Source organism: Myxine glutinosa, chromosome 4, assembly GCF_964187855.1.
Source record: "Myxine glutinosa chromosome 4, kmMyxGlut1.1, whole genome shotgun sequence".
NCBI classification, from domain to species: Eukaryota; Metazoa; Chordata; class Myxini; order Myxiniformes; family Myxinidae; genus Myxine; species Myxine glutinosa.
This window is the reverse complement of record NC_136264.1, coordinates 179861079-179882218: the sequence shown is the minus strand read 5'-3', so window position 1 is coordinate 179882218 and position 21140 is coordinate 179861079. Positions and strand designations below refer to the sequence as shown.

Sequence of the window (21140 nt, the reverse complement as noted above, 5' to 3'; positions counted from 1 at the left end):
CTAATAACAGTGCTAGGACTGCTGCTCCACATCTTTCCGAATGAAACGGTCGATGTGAGAGAAGTTGAAAGGTGTAAGTGGGGAGTGGTGGGTGGGGTAGAGGAGGTGATGTGTGTGCGTGGGTCGGTTCAGCACAGCCCTGCATGAGCGGAGTTATTACCACATGTTGTACATTGTCGCAGAACACATGTCAAACCCTTTTCTTGAAAACTTCACAGGTTTGCAAAAAGACATTCTTTCATTTGGAAACCCTTTATTTCTCATTCTAACAGACGTAGATATGCATACCCTACACACTGTTCACGGCATGCCAACCTCCCTAACGGCACAATCGTAGCAGCGAGAGCAATTCTCGCCAAATGTTCCATTTATAACGTTCCTCTGACTTGCCTTAGTCCCTCCACTGCATCTCCGCACACGCAACATTAGGCTTCAGATACGGCTGGTTTGCTCGTATCTGTTCTCTCCCAGGCTATGTATATATCCAAGGTTCTGTCTGTCTATAGTATCCGCTGAAAAAAAAAAAGCATTGCTTGGCTCCAGCGTGAATAGCAGGAAATTGATTTTGATGCTCATTTTTGCACCTGATTGTTCAAAAGCAGATAATATTTGATCATTCAAAAGTTGATGGGATCAATAATTATAAGTGCATACTTTGTAGACCAGACGGATTTATGAAAAAAGGCCATGTATAAGCTTCTATGTGCATTTTTGAGTAAAAGTTGGGAACCTCATTTTTTAACATAATTAGGGTATGCTGAATTCGATTAACGCCGAATTTTGAGTTTTGAATTTTGAGAATTTTGAGGGTTCCTCTGTTGATTCAGCATGACATATGTTGTTCTCCAAGACTGGTAAACCAGAAGCAATGTCACCGACAATGGATGCTCTTCATTTCCATTTGATGCGAGTACACTATCAAGCCATGGTATTGAAATGCTCAAATACCTGACCTTCCTGCACCTGTGGAAATGGGATGGAAACGTGGTGATTCAGGACTAGAGCCTATTCTGATGTCACTGAGTCCAATCCCAGAAAGTTGCTTCGAGATGATTTGTTGTGCATGCCAGAAGCAATGCAAGACTCGATGCTGCAAATGTCGCTATTCAGAGTTGAGGTGCAAATCAATGTGTGCCCGTCAGCAACAGAGTGATGATCAGACCCTTTGTGTGAATTTGATGTAGTTTGGCAAAACAACATGTGTGACATTCCTGAATGTTTGTGCTTCATGGCCATGTATACTTAATTTTAGGATAAATGGTTGTATGAAACATTGTCTTATTAATATGTCGCCAACCATAATATAGACTAGACGGATTTATGAAAAAAGGCCATCTATAAGCTTCGAGGTGCATTTTGGGGTAAAAGTTGTGAAGTTAAAGTAAAAGAGCTGCATGTATATACATGATATATAAATGCTTGTTCAAAGAAATTGTCCAAAAAGGGCAATTTGGCCGCCATTTTGTTTATGCTAATTAGAAGGTCAAAACCTCAATATTCGGCTTGGGAACCGGTTTAATCGAATTCAGCATACACTAATTATGTTAAAAAGTGAGGTTCCCAACTTTTCCCCAAAAATGCACCTTACATTCACATTTCTCAGAAATCCGTCTCGTCTATTGTGGAAATATCACAATACAATATTACAGTAAATCTTGTTCAAGGATAGCTTCTTGTGACTGTAGCATAGCAACTCACCTGCCTTTTACCTGCAGGAACGCTACATACTGCATGAAGGTGTCAATGCGCCTGTACGTGGTACCCAACGCTACCGGCCTCTGCTACAGCCCCAGCCTTCTCTACCACCAAAAGGCTGAGCTAGGCAAGAGTAAGCAGTTCTCCTGTCCAGAGATGGAGGACCTTGTGACACCTGGAAAGTATCAAGTGTCATGGTTCAAGGTGAGCAATGGAACTTGAGCTTAGGTACTATACTTAGAAATGCAGAATGGTAAAGTTTTTGACATTTACCATTTAGTAACATGGACCACCAACCGAAACTGCAATGGATGAGAAAAATAATGCTATTCTATGGCTGGGTAATTTAATATTTGTGACTTTAATTGTCTTTTAATTAGTAATGCTGTGAATAAAGAGCATAAACTTTGGTTAGCAGCTTACCTGGTAGTGATTCAATATGGGTTCTCTATGAGCTCATGGTTGCAATACCTGTGCGTAATTTCTGAGGATGTCCATGTTGATCATTCTGTGATGCCAACACCACTACATTGACACTATTTTATGGGTTAAAAATAACACTTTTTTGTGTACAAGATCGAGGCTCGTGTAAGAGCTAACATTAATCACAAAAAGACAAACTGACACATAAAACATAAGATAAAGGGAGCGGGAGACAAGATGGGGGGAGAGAGGGAAGCACACAAGTACAACAGTAGAGAGCAGGAACATCGGGAGATCTGTGGGAGGGACAGGGCTTGGGGGGTGGAGGCATGGGAAGAGGGTTGGGGGAGGGGTGGGAGAGGTATAAAACACATGGACATTGCGAGGACTTCCAGGACAGAAGTCGGAATTTCAAAAAAGTGGATCTGGGGTGAATTAACGGGGGTAGAAAAGATCAAGGTTTTGGATGGGGGAAGACAAGAGATGATGGTGAACAGTTGTTTTAAAGACCTGGATGGAGGAGTGCGATTGAACAGAGTAACACTACTATAATAGAGTAATAATAATAATAATAATAACACTACTTGTTTCTTCTTCTTCAACGGCCACAATTATTCTGCACGTTCTTGCCGGGTTGGCCATGGGTAACTTGGGGTTCAAATCTTTCTTGTACTGGCTGGCCAGGACTGATGTTGAACTAAGGTTAGGGAAGGAAATTGTTCATGGTGCAGGTGATAGCTAACCTCCTTCACGAAGGACACTGTGGGTTTGGCACACACATTGAGGAATCACCCTGCCTGTGAAACATCAGGATGGCAGTTTACAGCTGGGTCGGGGTTCAAACCCAGGATAGACAGCTCAGAAGTGAGTGTGCGTACATCTAGGCCATCCCGTCAGCCCCAAAACAACAACAACAACAAAAAACCTACTACTTGTTTTTGTATCTATATAATTATCTGCTTGTTTGTCCGTCCATCCGTCGGTGTGTAACATTCCATTCCACCATTGGTTGGACTGCTGGCCTTACTCCACCGACAATTTCAACCTGAAATATCGTACGGCCGCCATGTTGGTGCTATGCAAAGCCAAAAATATCTTCGGAGATGTCAGTAGGCATGTTGTTTGCAGGCGTTTTAGAATTAAAGCCTTTTGCGATCACGGCATCTCAAATCAGTCAGAGATTACAGTCAGAGATTGCACTTTTTTCAAATAACTCTCAAGTTTGTCTAAAAAAAGTTTAAATTGACAAAAGTATTTAGTCTCCACAATTCTTTATTTCACTGTTAATATGACAGAACCTTTGTTTTTGATTCAAAACTTAATATATCCTTTTAAATCAGAAAATAAAAAGAAACTTTCTCTTCTGGCCACGTCCAGGAGGTTGGCTTCAGTGCCATGGGCCTTAAACTTCCTGATAACATTGCATACGGTGGACACAGGAACATCAAGGTCTCTGGAGATGGACTTGCAGCCTTGAGATTGTGCATGCTTGGCTACAATCTTGTGTCTGACCTCCTCAGTCAATTCCCTGGTTTTCTTTTTTTCTCCATGCTCATTGCAGGAGAGTAACTTGGAAGTTGAGCTAGGAAGTACACACAGTGATACAAAACAGCAGAATGAGTCTTTTTCTCTATTCAAACTGGTTGAATGAGTGATTTTTATATTGCAGACACCTGCAACTCACCATAGGTGAGTTAAATTCCAAAGTAAAGGAGAATCACCTGCTTGAAATCTAATTATTTCTAACAACTTCTAAAAGGTGCCAATAATATTGTCCGGTCTATTTTACGATTTCTGTGTGGAATAAGCTAAGATTTATTAATTTTTTCAGTTTGTTAACTCAACTGGACTATGTCCAGCTGAGTTTTTGTCGACACCCAGTGTCTGTCGTCTGTCTGTCTGTCTGTCGTCTGTAAACAATTCGACGTCTACGCTCTAAAAGTCACAAATATTGATTAGATTTGATGAAACTTGTTATGCAGCATCTTTAAGACATAAACTAGTTTGGGATTGCATTTGGGCACGCCCAAAAATGGGCGCGGCCGGGCGGCCATATTGAAAAATCAATTTTTGTCATATGTTTTTAGCACATATAAACTGTATAGTTTGTGGTTCTATTATGCATATTCTAACCATATTGATATAGACCAGTTGAGTTCAGGTTCCCTGGAACCTCTAGTTTTTGTTTTGTTCCACTGCAAACCAAATATATACATATGTGGATACCAAAATATTTTTTAATTTCAACTATTTTCTAGAAGAAATGGTGCATTATTTGAAAAAATTGGAAGGATGCCAATATTTTTGGCCGCGACTGTATCTCTCGGCCCACGAAAGAGCAAGATGACAAGAGGGTAAAAACGTAATGTACTCACACTGAGGCAGTCGGACCACAGTTGGATACATCAACAAGAGGATCAATGACCAGGCCAAAGACAGAAGAGTGCAAGCAAAGGTGAAACAAGAGGAGCTGAGCAGGATTTTAGAACATGGGCACAGATGATGATGTCTGATGTCATCTGATGTCATCTGGGCATCACTGATGTCATCTGGGCCCATCACCGATGCAGGGTCAAGACTGGAAATAACTTTCTCCACTTTCAGGTGATAAGTATACAATGTCTAGTAGATGAAGGATGCAACATGAGAAGGATACAAGTGAGAAGAATATATATTTAATTATTTACACATTAACAGGATATTTACAGGTGAGAAGATGTACAAGTCAAACCTGTATGGAAAGATCACTCAAGGGAAACGGAAAAAGTGGCTGTTCTAGACAGGTGGTCTTTCTGTACAGGTTTGCAGCCGCCATCTTGGCCGCCATTTTTAATCAGTAAAGCAACAATATTGAAGCACGAATACCCGAATGTATACAGTAAGCAAACCTGTATTGGTGACATTTATTTACTCTTTTAATAATTTTCTAAAGTGATTAATTCATATCTCACTCATTTTGGCAGCCAGGAAGCGTTATACTTTCTTGAAGAAGTCCAGCAGTGTCTTGAAAAGGCAAATGCATTGAAACATGGAACTCGGACGTTCCCTCCACCGAAACGCAATTTATTTGTTAATATGATATATGGCTCGTCTTACACACATGGACATGTAGACGAGGCACAACACAGGACTATTATATGAGACAAACGCAGCCACGGAGTTTCCGGGAAGTGGTATCACATCCCGAGATACTCGGGGTACCATCGATGTCGCAACAATGGCTGCTTTTTTTTTTCTTTTTTTTTTTGTATACTGAATCGAGGCTCGTGAAAGAGCTGACATTTACTTCACAAACAAATCAACCAGACAAACAAAATATATAAAAGGAGGGAGCGGAAGACAAGATGGGGAAAGAAGGGGAAGCACACAAACACAACATTTGAGAGCAGGGAGATGTGTGGAAGGGAGAGGGCTTGGGGGGAGGAGGCGTGGGAAGGGGGGGGGGGGGGGGGGAAGAAGTATAAAACGCAAGGACACCAAGGACTTCCAGGACAGAAGTTGGTATTTCAAAAAAGTGGAATTGGGGTGAAATTAGCAGGGGTAGAAAATATCAAGGTTTTGGATGGGGGAAGATAAGAGATGGTGGTGAACAGCTGTTTTAAAGACCTGGAGGGTGGAGTGGGATTGAAGAGAGTGAGGGAGTTTGTTCCAGAGGCGGGAGAAAAGAGGAATGAAGGAGTGAAGGTGAGCAGAGAGTCTTGATTTTGGCAGTTTAACCATAAGAGGGTTGCAGGCAGATCTTGTGCGACCTGTAGGAATATTTGCGGGACAGAGCCCAGAGAGAGCTGGGGGGGGGGGCAAGGCCAGAGAGGAGTCGGTAGAAGACGGAAAGACCACCAACCTGACTGCGGTGAGTGAGTGAGAGGCCCTTGGAGTTAGCTTCATCGCGGGAGATTCCAATGATTCTGAATGTTTTGGTTTCAACAGCGTGAAGACGAGCTAGGTGTGAGGCAGGAGCACCAGCCCAGAGGGGAGAGCAGTATTCCATTGAGCTGCGGATGAAAGCCTTGTATGTGGTGAGGAGCTCAGGTGTGCCAAGGAAGGACTTCGCACGACGGAGGATGCCCAGTCGGCGACTGGCTTTGGAGGCCAGATTTGAAATGTGGTTTTCCCAAGAAAGATCATGGCAGATAGTGAGACCCAAAAGCTTGAGTGACAGAACTTCTTGGAGAGGATTGTTCAGAAAGTAGATGGGAGGGTTGTCCTGTCGATCTTTTCGGAGAGACATAGTAAGAGTGTGAGATTTGTCAGGATTGAAAGACATGTTCCACTTGTTTGCCCAGTCTGTGATTTTGTCCAGGTCTGCAGAGAGTGAGGAGGCTGCAGACTGCCGATCTGAGGTTTCCCATTGCCTTGCCAGTGCTGTTTGTCTGTGCTCTGCCTTATCAAATGAGCATCGAGCAAGGGAGCAGCACGCACCATTTTTATAGTCTTTGGTATAACTCTGCTGGAGTTCAAACCTCCGCTCTCCCATACGCGGAGCAGTTGCTCCAACCATTACTCCACCGAGTATCGATTTACAATGGAATCAATGACCATTGTGTACAGATTTGAGTTTATGAAGGAAAACAATCGGGTGGTCGCTGGTTGCGTTAGACAGGTGATTAACACAGGTTCTCTGTGGGGGGAATTTTAATGGCCGCTATGAACAGGTGGTCACTCTGTAAAGGTGGTCGCCCTGTAAAGGTAGTCGCTCAGGCAGGTTTGACTGTATTTACAACCGAAGGATATACAATTGGGACATACGACCATATATATAAATGATGTAATTATAAGCGAAGGATATTTACAGGTGAGAAGGATAGAGTCCAGTAGACGGTGGCTACAAGAGTGTAAGATAAGGCTGCAACAAGACAGGTGAGGTACACAAAATATGGAGGAAAACATTGAGTTGAGCCATTCTGCCTTATTTCGAGCAGAGTATGCAGTGACGCCATTTGAGGCGAGGAACTAGGTGGAGGTGCACCAGAGACTAACTTGACAAGGCCTCACCGTGACTTTGAGGAGGAAACTTGTTGGGGCGTTCAGCCTTGAAATTAACAAGATGATGTTTTCTGGCATACCGAAGGATGGAGACACTTCCCAGAAGTCCTATGGAGTGAACTAAAGTTGTCCTCAGTCGGTTTAGCCTTTCATGCTGAGAAAGGAAGTTGCTTGACCACGACTTCCTTGCTACAGGATGCAGTGCATTATGGGTGAGAAGATAGATAGGTTATCCACTGAGGGGAATGGATAGACAAGTTCATAAGAGAGGGTTAGAGAGAGAGAGACATTCGGCATTCTTGAAACTATTCCCAGGCGGAATCTATATCAGAGGCTGCGTGGATTGCAGCCAAATCCTTTTGTGAGAGGATAGATTGCAGTCCCTGCCAAGTTGGCCTGCACATACAGCCACACTCTGCGTCGTTGAGGTTGCTGCCTTACAATGGCCAGATAGATATGGCGTTTGACAAGGACATGGTTAGATGGGCCAATCGGGGCAGAAGAAGAATAAGAGAGGTTGGATGGATATTTAGTCATTGCGAGGCCCACAAGGGAGGATGTACCGTTACCAAAGATGCCGGTTGGGAAGTTTGCACATTGGGTCAGGCTCATAGAGGTGCAGAAGGCCTTCGCTGCAATGCCTTGGTCGGTTGTTGCAGAGTTGACGCCTCGCCTGCTGGCATTCCAACAGTTCTAATTGGAACAGTTCAGCAACAGAGAGCTGGGATGGTTGGTTCTGATTTGATCCAAGATTAGAGGAAAGATATTTATTTGTTAGTAAAACGATTTATTATGATTTGATTGATTATTATGATTGATTATTAAAATGATTTATCCGTATCAATTTCTCATCCAAGGAACCAGAGTGCTCGGAGACGCGCATCTTCTGCTGAAAACGGCAGTTGTTAGTTAAGTTTAGCTCTTTCAGATTTAAAACGTAGACACAACAACTGGGCGATCAGTATGTTCCAACTGAAGTTATCCTGTCATGGCGGCTGATGTTTCCTTGTGTCTCTGCCTTCTATGGCCTTTTTGTTGTTGTAAGCGCCATTATTGCTAGATCGTATAACATCATTAAGCCTGATGAGAAATCCATTACTTGCTGAGATACGAAATGCCATCTCCTTACTAATGTGTAATAAATCGTGCATATCAGTGTGTAGGAAGACATGAAGTCGTAACATCATGCATCGTATTTTCCAACAGAATACCCGGCGTTCAGGTGTAAATAATCGACTGCCATCGCAGGGGGGCACAGGGAGGATGAAGCCAGGGTTGGCTTCTGAGAGAGAGGGACAAAGGAGAGAATTGGGATGACAAAAAGCTTATATCAACAACCAGTGTCAGGTATTTCCTGCCGAAGCTTTATTAATTAAAATGAAACGCATGAGAGGAAATTTAATCAATCACAGTCACCGGGCAAGCTTTATAGACCAGGAAGCAACTTAATAATCGTGCGCACGCATCAGCTGGGGGAAAGAGGGAAAAGGAGGAAGGCGATGAGGGAACTGGAATGCAAAGAGCGATAGGAATTGATGGAGAGGGTGGGATGTGGAAGAGGTAGACTCGACGGTGAGAGGGATTATTGTAGGGCCAGGGCAGGACGCCATCTTGTTTATCGGTATAGCTGAGCTGATGGCTTATCCCAGGACAAACCTTGTCTGATACTTTTTTTTTAATACAAACAATGTCACCAAGGCCATTTGTTAGTATCAAAGTATATATTTTTTACGGTAATTGCTTCAATTCATATTTGAGTGCGTGTGAACTTGTGCTTTAAGATACCTTTTTGTAAACAAAGTCGAGGATCGTGGAGGTGCTACACAGGTCGAAAATCCCGTAGAAAGCCAATAGGACAAATCCAGTAGAAATCCCATAAGAAATTGGACCACAAGGATCTACTGGTTTCAAGAAGGAAAGTAAAATAGTGGACCAGTAAAAAAAAATACTAATTAAAAACCAGCAGATCAATGGGACCAATAGGAGACCAATAGAATACCAATACTGTATATAAATGAACAAGATTTAAAATAACCAATTGACATGTGTGGGAAAAATACATGCCCAGCCTGGGAATTGAACCCAGGTCCTCTGGGGAACTGTAGCTATGCCATCCCAGCTATGCCATCTGAGCCACCTAATCTATTGAGGAAGAATGAGGGATAAGGATAAGGTGGACAAGATAAATACAGAAGGTAATTTTCAGGAAGTAAAGACTGGAAAATGGGAAAGAGGATAGCTTGGGGGGCATTCATGGGGTAGAAAAGATCAAGGTTTTGGATTGGGGATGATCTGAGATGGTGGTGAACAGCTGTCTTGAAGACCTGGACGGAAGAACGGGATTGTAGAGAATACGGAGGTTTATTGCACAGGTGTGGACAAAGAGGAATAAATGAAAGGGGGTGAGCAGTGATCCTGCATTTAGGTCGTTTCCTGAGAAAGGGGTTAATGGTGGACCGTGTGAGCCTTGCAGAAACCTTGGGGTGCACAAAGCACTGAAAGGGCAGAGGGTGCAAGACCAGAAAGGAAGTGGTAGAAGTCAGAGTGAATACCGACTGCTATGTGATACAAACAAGGGACATTGTGTGGGGTGAATGTGTTGAGGGTTGAGGTGGGTGAAGGAGTGAATTTTGATGGGATAACGGGAAAAGGTTTACAGTGAGAGGGAGAGGTGGGTAGATGCAGCTTCATTATGCTGGTGACTCAAGACTCACACCGGAGAAGAACACAAAGTTTGAGGAAATTACAGGTTTACTGCATCTCTTACCTGGTCTCCACAGGAACATATACTGTATAAGACGACAACGCACAGCCAAGCGCTGTATTACATTATTAGCTGTATTTCCACCGCAGAGATGTCGGTATCTCCTCCATCACAGTCTGTCCACTTCTTTCATATCCCTGTCACCTTTCTCCACTTTCACCTTTGCTCAACCATCCCACTCTTATTTCCATTTTCTCCCACCTTAGGCACATCAAATTCCTCGATAAATCCAACTTGCCTGTGTTCTTCCCTGTTATTTCTCAAGGTGTGACGACGAACCACCACCACCTCATGTTGTGCCCTTACCCAGAATACTCTGTTCGCTCAGTGTGTGTACCTGATTCAAACTGCAAAATATGTCTTTGATGCCTCACACTCTCAGGTAAAAGAAAACATAAAAACTATTGGACTAGACATCGTCGGGGGAAAAAAAAAACCTGACAGCTACGGGTCACTCGATATCTGACTCCGACGTTTCTGAATGTACCGAAACATGTGGTTTATTTGACAATGTAGAACATTGTGGGGGTTTTATTTTGTTTATCTTCAGCCCTAACATCCTTACGTTGTCTTCATTTGATAGCTATCGTATCTCTGTCACAAAACCTCGCAGATGATGGAGTCGGTTATTGGTAAGAAAAGTGTTGTCATGTTGTCTTATTTAGGGCAACGCTCTCCTGATGTTTAACCAGTATAGGAGAATGAGCGTTTTGCAAAAGGATGTTTTGTGATGTTTGTTCAGAGAAAAAACTATATTCCGTTTTCCGTATTCACCAATGCATTATTTATGCAAAAACGAGACAAAAGGTGAAACCGAGAGGAAACAAAACATTCTTTTCCGATTTAGTAAGTTTGTTTTGGGGAAGAAGTTCATTGATTCGATAAATTAAATTTGGTCGCAATGCCCACTTAACAACTGCACATGGAGACAGAATGTCCAGAACCCAAGTCAAGAACTTAACTAATTCAGAATATAAACTCATCCACAAACTTGAACGGCACTCAGTAGAGAGAGAGAGCATACATCTGCCTGTTTGGCCATTACACTCAATGGTGAAGAATCACTTAAAAATTAAATAATTCTCATATCCAAATCCATATTCAGATCTTCACCAAAATGGAATCTATTTGTCCTTGTCACACACGCAACCGATCCACCAAGTTTCGTCCAAAGCCGTCCACAAAATTTTGAGATATCCTGCTGTGCATCGTTTTTGGCCCGATCTCCCAATGGTGTAAAATCACTTAAAATTTTAGTAGCCGGATCCGAATCCGGATCTACACCAAAATCTAATAATTTCGTCCTTGTGAAAACATCTCTGCCAAATTTCGTCCGAATCCGTCCACAACCTTTTGAGATATTTTGTTCACAAACAAACAAACAAACAAATGAAAAATCGGTCAGAGACCGAGGACTTGCCGGAATGTACTTTTTTTAAATCGGCCATTTTGGATCAAGTTTTTCGGTTTTTCCAAGATGGCGGCCGAACCACGTGACCGATGACGTCATTATTATTTGTTTTCTAAACATTTATTCCTAGATTATGCTCAAGAAATTTCATCTTCATCGGATGAAGTTTTGTACTTGTCGAATTATGACGTCATAATGGAGGAACGTATTTTTTTTTTTTTTTTTTTTTTTTTTTTTTTTGTATACAATATCGAGGCTCGTGAAAGAGCGAACATTAATTCCACAGAAAGACAACCCGACACATAAAACATATAACATAGGGAGCGGTAGACAAGATGGGGAGAGAGGGGGAAGGACACAAACACAACATTTGAGAGCAGGGACCGAGAGACATGGAGACATCGAGAGATCTGAGAGAGGGCGAGGGCTTTGGGGGGGGGGGGGCGTGGGAAGGGGGCAGTGGGAGAGGTATAAAACATATGGACACTGCCAGGACTTCCAGGAAAGAAGTTGGAATTTCAAACAAGGTGGATCTGGGGTGAATTAGCGGGGGTAGAAAAGATCAAGGTTTTGGATGGGGGAAGATAAGAGATGGTGGTGAACAGCTGTTTTAAAGACCTGGAGGGAGGAGTGGGATTGAAGGGAGTGAGGGAGTTTGTTCCAGAGGCGGGAGAAAAGAGGAATGAAAGAGTGAAGGTGAGCGGAGAGCCGAGATTTCGGCAGTTTAACCATCAGAGGGTTGCTGGCAGATCTTGTGCGACCTGTAGGAATATTTGGGGGACAGAGCACAGAGAGAGCTGGGGGTGCAAGGCCGGAGAGGAGTCGGTAGAAGACAGAAAGACCACCTACCTGCCTGCGGTGAGTGAGTGAAAGGCCCTCAGAGATAGCTTCATCGCGGGAGATTCCAATAATTCTGAAGACATCATTAACTGAAGACATCGCGGTATGACATCATTAACACATTTTATTCCCCATGGAGAGTTCTTTACAATGAGCCATGTCTCAATTTTTTCTATTCAGCACTTTCAAGATATAGAGGTGCAAAGTTTTTCGGTTTTTCAAGATGGCGGCCGAACCACGTGACCGATGACGTCATCATCATTATTTTTTTCTCCACCACTTTATGCCGACATGGCGCTCAAGAAATTGCATCTTGATTGGATGAAGTTTTGTACATGTCGAATTATCGAATTATGACATCATAAAGCCTGGTGTTGGGCTAGCGTCTAGGGTGCCCGCTTAGGATCCTCGGATCCTGGGTTCGAAATCCCGGTCGATCGCTGAATTAACGCCAGGGGGGTTGACTCAGTCTGTTCATCCGTTCCGAGGTCGGCTAATTGAGTACCAGTTCACTGGTAATTCCCTGCTTGTCATAAAAGGTGACAAAAAGGGTTGGCGGCAGGAAGGGCATCCGGCCGTAAAACATTGCTTCAAAAAGGGGACCAACAAAAACAACAACAACCACAGTGCCCGAAAAAGGCCAACCCCCGCTTTGTGGGGGAAAATGGCCTCTAAAGGTGTTTTTTTGTTTGTTTGTTTTTTAATGGAGGCCTTGGGCCTCGAGAGTTAAAAATTGGGCAGTCTATTCCAGGGTAAGACACATATGAGTGTAAAGTATGGCGATTCTATGTGCAATGATGTAGACGTAGTGCTGCGCACAGACAGACAGACAGACAGACAGACAGACAGACAGACAGACAGACAAACCAACCAACCAACATACTTGCCGGAATTTTTTCCAGCAAGTAACAAACAGACAGGGGTGAAAACATAACCTCCATCCACATTTGGTGGCGGAGGTAATTATTTCTCAAATAATGATACTTATGTCGCACCACGCTCATCCTCCGTGTACCCCGAACCACTGACCCTTTTTTCCTGCACCCGAACTCAGCTCTTACTTTTGAAAGTGAAGGTTTAAATAAAAGGTAATTTTTTGTTGTTTTTCTTGACCTTGAAAAACTTGATACTTTGAACTGTTTGTTGTTCTTGAAAAATTGTCACTCTTGCCCTCCATAGGTGGATCTGCGTGGGGTATATTCTGGGGTTGGATGGAAGGAGGATGCTTGCTATTGGTAGCACAAGAAAATCAAAAGTTATGTATTTATTTATTTTCAGAATCGGAGTGGGCGACTCAAATTCGAGAGCATGCCCACTGAGCTGCCACCTGCCGGCGTTGTGTAATGCAAATATGAAATGTAGCGAGTTGACAAAAAGACGAAAACGAATGAGATTTTTATGGCTGGTGTTGCCGGGAGGGTTCACAATGGATTGATGCGTTTGAGTACTGGGCTGCTTGAATCTCGGTCATGACTTATAGACTGTCGGTTGCATGGTGCTGCGCAGACAGGGCATGGCATCACGAAGGGTGGTCGCCACGGTGCGATGGGAAATAGGTTACTTGTCACCACACCTGTGCATAAGCGTGGGGGGAACGCGTCCAATATCCCGGACCAATGCCTCAAACTTTGTTAAAAATCTGCACTGTGCATGCAACTTATTTACGTAGCAAATGTGTTTTTACTTTTGCCAGAGGAGAGCGTATTGCATTTGGATCCGTTTGTTTGTTGTACACCGCTCCTTTCCGATGCTATCTCCAGATGCTGCATGGCGCCATCGCCGAGCACCGAAGGGGGCTCGGCCATGACGCACGCTGAAAGGGAGTACTCAGTTTTCACTCTGGTTGTTTGTTTTCTTGCTTTCTTTCTTTCTTGTTTGTTTGTTTGTTTGTCCGGGCGATATCTCAGCCATCCTTTGAGCTAGGAAGCTGAAATTTCGGCACAATAGTGAGCAAGTCCTTTGTCAAAAACGGTATTTTTTGTTTTTTGATTAATCAATTAATTGATGAGTTATTTAATTATTAGCGATTAATTAAGTACTTATTTATTTCCTTTCTCTTCTGGGCATTATCTCTGGCACCTTTTGAGCTAGGAAGCTGATATTTGGACATGCCAATGACCAAGTGATTTGGCTGAAAGGCTATTTTTGATTTATTGATTAATCAACGAATTAATTAATCGATTAATTATTTAATTATTCGATGAATGACTAAAAAATTTTTTTTAAGTTACAGATTCTGATGAAATGGTGGTGGTTTATGTATTCTATTAGCCAATTGATTAACTATTTAATTTTTTTATGATTATTATTTATTTATTTTCATTATTAGTTATTTATTTATTTTCTTTCTCATCTGGGCAATATCTCAGGCACCTTTTGAGCTAGAAAGCTAATATTTGGACATGACAGTGACCAGGTGATGCGGCCATAAAGGATATTTTTGATTTATTGATTAATCATTTCATTGACTAATTATTTATTGATTAATCAATTGATTATTTAATTTTTTATTAATGACTTATTTAATTAAATTTCTAAAACATACATCTTCGGATGAAGCACTAGTGGTTTAGTTATGCTATTAGCCACTTGATTAAGAAAATATTTTATGATAATCTTTTATTGATTTTAATTATGCAATTAATCAATCAATTATTGTACACCTCTCCCTCCCAATGCACTCTCTATGAGCTGCACCGCGGTATTGCCGGGCGCCGGAGGCGCCCCGGCAATGCCGCTCTGTGAGATATTGAATTATTTGGCATGGGGGTGGTGTACTTTGAATGTATCTTTACTTGTTTGTTGTACACCACTCCTTTCCTATGCCATCTCCAGGCATTGCAAATCGTCATTGCCGGGCACCAAAGGGGGCTCGGCAGTGACGCATGCTGAAAGAGAGTACTCAGTTTTCACTCTGGTTTCTTTCTTGTTTGTTGTACACCGCTCCTTTCCTATGCCATCTCCAGGCATTGCAAATCGTCATTGCCGGGCACCAAAGGGGGCTCGGCAGTGACGCACGCTGAAAGAGAGTACTCAGTTTTCACTCTGGTTTCTTTCTTGTTGTACACCGCTCCTTTCCTATGCCATCTCCAGGCATTGCAAATCGTCATTGCTGGGCACCGAAGGGGGCTCGGCAGTGACGCACGCTGAAAGAGAGTACTCAGTTTTCACTCTGGTTTCTTGTTGTACACCGCTCCTTTCCTATGCCATCTCCAGGCATTGCAAATCGTCATTGCCGGGCACCAAAGGGGGCTCGGCAGTGACGCACGCTGAAAGAGAGTACTCAGTTTTCACTCTGGTTTCTTGTTTGTTTGTTGTACACCGCTCCTTTCCTATGCCACCTCCAGGCATTGCAAATCGTCATTGCCGGGCACCGAAGGGGGCTCGGCAGTGACGCACGCTGAAAGAGAGTACTCAGTTTTCACTCTGGTTTCTTGTTTGTTTTCTTGGTTGTCCGGACGATATCTCAGCCATCCTTTGAGCTAGGAAGCTGAAATTTCGGCACAGTAGTGAGCAAGTCCTTTGTCAAATACGGTATTTTTTGTTTTTTGAATAATCAATTAATTGAGGAGTTATTTAATTATTAGCGTTTAATTAAGTACTTATTTAATTAATTAAATTTCATTTATCTTCTGACCATTATTAACTCAGGCACCTTTTGAGTTAGGAAGCTGATATTTGGACATGCCAATGACCAGGTGATTTGGCTGCAAAGGATATTTTTTGATTTATTAATTAATCAATTAATCGATTAATTATTTAATTATTCGATTAATGACAAAAAATTTTTTTTTTTTTAAGTTACAGATTCTGATGAAATAGTGGTAGTTTATGTGTTCTCTGACCAAATTGATTAATAATTTAATTTTTTTATGATTATTATTTATTTATTTTCATTATTAATCATTTATTTATTTTCTTTCTCATTTGGCCAATATCTCAGGCACCTTTTGAGCTGGGAAGCTAATATTTGGACATGAGTGACCAAGTGATGTGGCTATCAAGGATATTTTTGATTTATTGATTAATCATTTCATCTATTAAGTATTTATTGATTAATCGATTAATTATTTATTGAGTAATCAATTAATTATTTAATTTTTTATAAATGACTTATTTAATTAAATTTCTAAAAGATACATCTTCGGATGAAGCACTACTGGTTTAGTTATGCGATTAGCCAATTGATTATGAAAATATTTTGTGATAATCTTTTATTGATTTTAATTATACAATTAATCAATCAATTAGTGTACACCTCTCCCTCCCAATGCAGCCTCAATGAGCTGCACTGCGGTATTGCCGGGCGCCGGAGGCGCCCCGGCAATGCCGCGCTGCAGCATATTTAATTATTTGGCATGGGGCGGTGTACTTTGAATGTATGTGTACTTGTTTGTTTTCTTTCTTGGTTGTCCGGACGATATCTCAGCCATCCTTTGAGCTAGGAAGCTGAAATTTCGGCACAGTAGTGAGCAAGTCCTTTGTCAAATACGGTATTTTTTGTTTTTTGAATAATCAATTAATTGAGGAGTTATTTAATTATTAGCGTTTAATTAAGTACTTATTTAATTAATTAAATTTCATTTCTCTTCTGACCATTATTAACTCAGGCACCTTTTCAGTTAGGCAGCTGATATTTGGACATGCCAATGACCAGGTGATTTGGCTGCAAAGGATATTTTTGATTTATTAATTAATCAATTAATCGATTAATTATTTAATTATTCGATTAATGACAAAAAAATTTTTTTTTTTTAAGTTACAGATTCTGATGAAATAGTGGTAGTTTATGTGTTCTCTGACCAAATTGATTAATAATTTAATTTTTTTATGATTATTATTTATTTATTTTCATTATTAATCATTTATTTATTTTCTTTCTCATTTGGCTAATATCTCAGGCACCTTTTGAGCTGGGAAGCTAATATTTGGACATGAGTGACCAAGTGATGTGGCTATCAAGGATATTTTTGATTTATTGATTAATCATTTCATCTATTGTACACCGCACCTTTCCTATGCCATCTCCAGGCATTGCAAATCGTCATTGCTGGGCACCGAAGGGGGCTCGGCAGTGACGCACGCTGAAAGAGAGTACTCAGTTTTCACTCTGGTTGTTTTCTTGTTTTCTTTCTTTCTTGGTTGTCCGGACGATATCTCAGCCATCCTTTGAGCTAGGAAGCTGAAATTTCGGCACAGTAGTGAGCAAGTCCTTTGTCAAATACGGTATTTTTTGTTTTTTGAATAATCAATTAATTGAGGAGTTATTTAATTATTAGCGTTTAATTAAGTACTTATTTAATTAATTAAATTTCATTTATCTTCTGACCATTATTAACTCAGGCACCTTTTGAGTTAGGAAGCTGATATTTGGACATGCCAATGACCAGGTGATTTGGCTGCAAAGGATATTTTTGATTTATTAATTAATCAATTAATCGATTAATTATTTAATTATTCGATTAATGACAAAAAATTTTTTTTTTTTTAAGTTACAGATTCTGATGAAATAGTGGTAGTTTATGTGTTCTCTGACCAAATTGATTAATAATTTAATTTTTTTATGATTATTATTTATTTATTTTCATTATTAATCATTTATTTATTTTCTTTCTCATTTGGCCAATATCTCAGGCACCTTTTGAGCTGGGAAGCTAATATTTGGACATGAGTGACCAAGTGATGTGGCTATCAAGGATATTTTTGATTTATTGATTAATCATTTCATCTATTAAGTATTTATTGATTAATCGATTAATTATTTATTGAGTAATCAATTAATTATTAATTTTTTTATAAATGACTTATTTAATTAAATTTCTAAAAGATACATCTTCGGATGAAGCACTACTGGTTTAGTTATGCGATTAGCCAATTGATTATGAAAATATTTTGTGATAATCTTTTATTGATTTTAATTATACAATTAATCAATCAATTAGTGTACACCTCTCCCTCCCAATGCAGCCTCAATGAGCTGCACTGCGGTATTGCCGGGCGCCGGAGGCGCCCCGGCAATGCCGCGCTGCAGCATATTTAATTATTTGGCATGGGGCGGTGTACTTTGAATGTATCTGTACTTGTTTGTTTGTTTGTTTGTTTTCTTTCTTGGTTGTCCGGGCGATATCTCAGCCATCCTTTGAGCTAGGAAGCTGAAATTTTGGCACAATAGTGAGAAAGTCCTTTGTCAAAAACGGTATTTTTTTTTTTTGATTAATCAATAAATTAAGGAGTTATTTAATTATTAGCGATTAATTAAGTTCTTATTTAATTAATTAAATTTCCTTTCTCTTCTGACCATTAACTCAGGCACCTTTTGAGTTAGGAAGCTGATATTTGGACATGCCAATGACCAGGTGATTTGGCTGCAAATGATATTTTTGATTTATTAATTAATCAATTAATCGATTAATTATTTAATTATTCGATTAATGACAAAAAATTTTTTTTTTTTTAAAGTTACAGATTCTGATGAAATAGTGGTAGTTTATGTGTTCTCTGACCAAATTGATTAATAATTTAATTTTTTTATGATTATTATTTATTTATATTCATTATTAATCATTTATTTATTTTCTTTCTCATTTGGCCAATATCTCAGGCACCTTTTGAGCTGGGAAGCTAATATTTGGACATGAGTGACCAAGTGATGTAGCTATCAAGGATATTTTTGATTTATTGATTAATCATTTCATCTATTAATTATTTATTGATTAATCGATTAATTATTTATTGAGTAATCAATGAATTTTTTATAAATGACTTATTTAATTAAATTTCTAAAAGATACATCTTCGGATGAAGCACCAGTGGTTTAGTTATGCGATTAGCCAATTGATTATGAAAATATTTTGTGATAATCTTTTATTGATTTTAATTATACAATTAATCAATCAATTAGTGTACACCTCTCCCTCCCAATGCAGCCTCAATGAGCTGCACTGCGGTATTGCCGGGCGCCGGAGGCGCCCCGGCAATGCCGCGCTGCAGCATATTTAATTATTTGGCATGGGGCGGTGTACTTTGAATGTATGTGTACTTGTTTGTTTTCTTGTTGTACACCGCTCCTTTCCTATGCCACCTCCAGGCATTGCAAATCGTCATTGCCGGGCACCGAAGGGGGCTCGGCAGTGACGCACGCTGAAAGAGAGTACTCAGTTTTCACTCTGGTTTCTTGTTTGTTTTCTTGGTTGTCCGGACGATATCTCAGCCATCCTTTGAGCTAGGAAGCTGAAATTTCGGCACAGTAGTGAGCAAGTCCTTTGTCAAATACGGTATTTTTTGTTTTTTGAATAATCAATTAATTGAGGAGTTATTTAATTATTAGCGTTTAATTAAGTACTTATTTAATTAATTAAATTTCATTTATCTTCTGACCATTATTAACTCAGGCACCTTTTGAGTTAGGAAGCTGATATTTGGACATGCCAATGACCAGGTGATTTGGCTGCAAAGGATATTTTTGATTTATTAATTAATCAATTAATCGATTAATTATTTAATTATTCGATTAATGACAAAAAAAATTTTTTTTTTTAAGTTACAGATTCTGATGAAATGGTGGTTGTTTATGTGTTCTCTGACCAAATTGATTAATAATTTAATTTTTTTATGATTATTATTTATTTATTTTCATTATTAATCATTTATTTATTTTCTTTCTCATTTGGCCAATATCTCAGGCACCTTTTGAGCTGGGAAGCTAATATTTGGACATGAGTGACCAAGTGATGTGGCTATCAAGGATATTTTTGATTTATTGATTAATCATTTCATCTATTAAGTATTTATTGATTAATCGATTAATTATTTATTGAGTAATCAATTAATTATTTAATTTTTTATAAATGACTTATTTAATTAAATTTCTAAAAGATACATCTTCGGATGAAGCACTACTGGTTTAGTTATGCGATTAGCCAATTGATTATGAAAATATTTTGTGATAATCTTTTATTGATTTTAATTATACAATTAATCAATCAATTAGTGTACACCTCTCCCTCCCAATGCAGCCTCAATGAGCTGCACTGCGGTATTGCCGGGCGCCGGAGGCGCCCCGGCAATGCCGCGCTGCAGCATATTTAATTATTTGGCATGGGGCGGTGTACTTTGAATGTATGTGTACTTGTTTTCTTTCTTGTTTGTTTGTCCGGACGATATCTCAGCCATCCTTTGAGCTAGGAAGCTGAAATTTCGGCACAATAGTGAGCAAGTCCTTTGTCAAAAACGGTATTTTTTTTTTTGATTAATCAATTAATTGAGGAGTTACTTAATTATTAGCGATTAATTAAGTACTTATTTAATTAATCAAATTTCCTTTCTCTTCTGACCATTAACTCAGGCACCTTTTGAGTTAGGAAGCTGATATTTGGACATGCCAATGACCAGGTGATTTGGCTGCAAAGGATATTTTTGATTTATTAATGAATCAATTAATCGATTAATTATTTAATTATTCGATTAATGACAAAAAATTTTTTTTTTTTAAAGTTACAGATTCTGATGAAATAGTGGTAGTTTATGTGTTCTCTGACCAAATTGATTAATAATTTAATTTTTTTATGATTATTATTTATTTATTTTCATTATTAATCATTTATTTATTTTCTTTCTCATTTGGCCAATATCTCAGGCACCTTTTGAGCTGGGAAGCTAATATTTGGACATGAGTGACCAAGTGATGTGGCTATCAAGGATATTTTTGATTTATTGATTAATCATTTAATCGATTAATTATTTATTGATTAATCGATTAATTATTTATTGAGTAATCAATTAATTATTTAATTTTTTATTAATGACTTATTTAATTAAATTTCTGAAAGATACATCTTCGGATGAAGCACTAGTGGTTTAGTTATGCTATTAGCCAATTGATTATGAAAATATTTTGTGATAATCTTTTATTGATTTTAATTATACAATTAATCAATCAATTAGTGTACACCTCTCCCTCCCAATGCAGCCTCAATGAGCTGCACTGCGGTATTGCCGGGTGCCGGAGGCGCCCCGGCAATGCCG

General features: G+C 39.7%; 1 protein-coding gene across 1 annotated transcript in view; it reads left to right on the top strand.

The window, feature by feature from the left end:
* LOC137414307 (interleukin-1 receptor accessory protein-like 1) overlaps positions 1–21140 on the top strand; it is an 833791-nt gene that overhangs the window by 6230 nt on the left and 806421 nt on the right. Inside the window, exon 3 of the mRNA XM_078775336.1 lies at positions 1716–1899. Coding sequence (XP_078631462.1) covers positions 1716–1899 — 184 coding nt within the window. The remainder of the gene's footprint in view (positions 1–1715; positions 1900–21140) is intronic.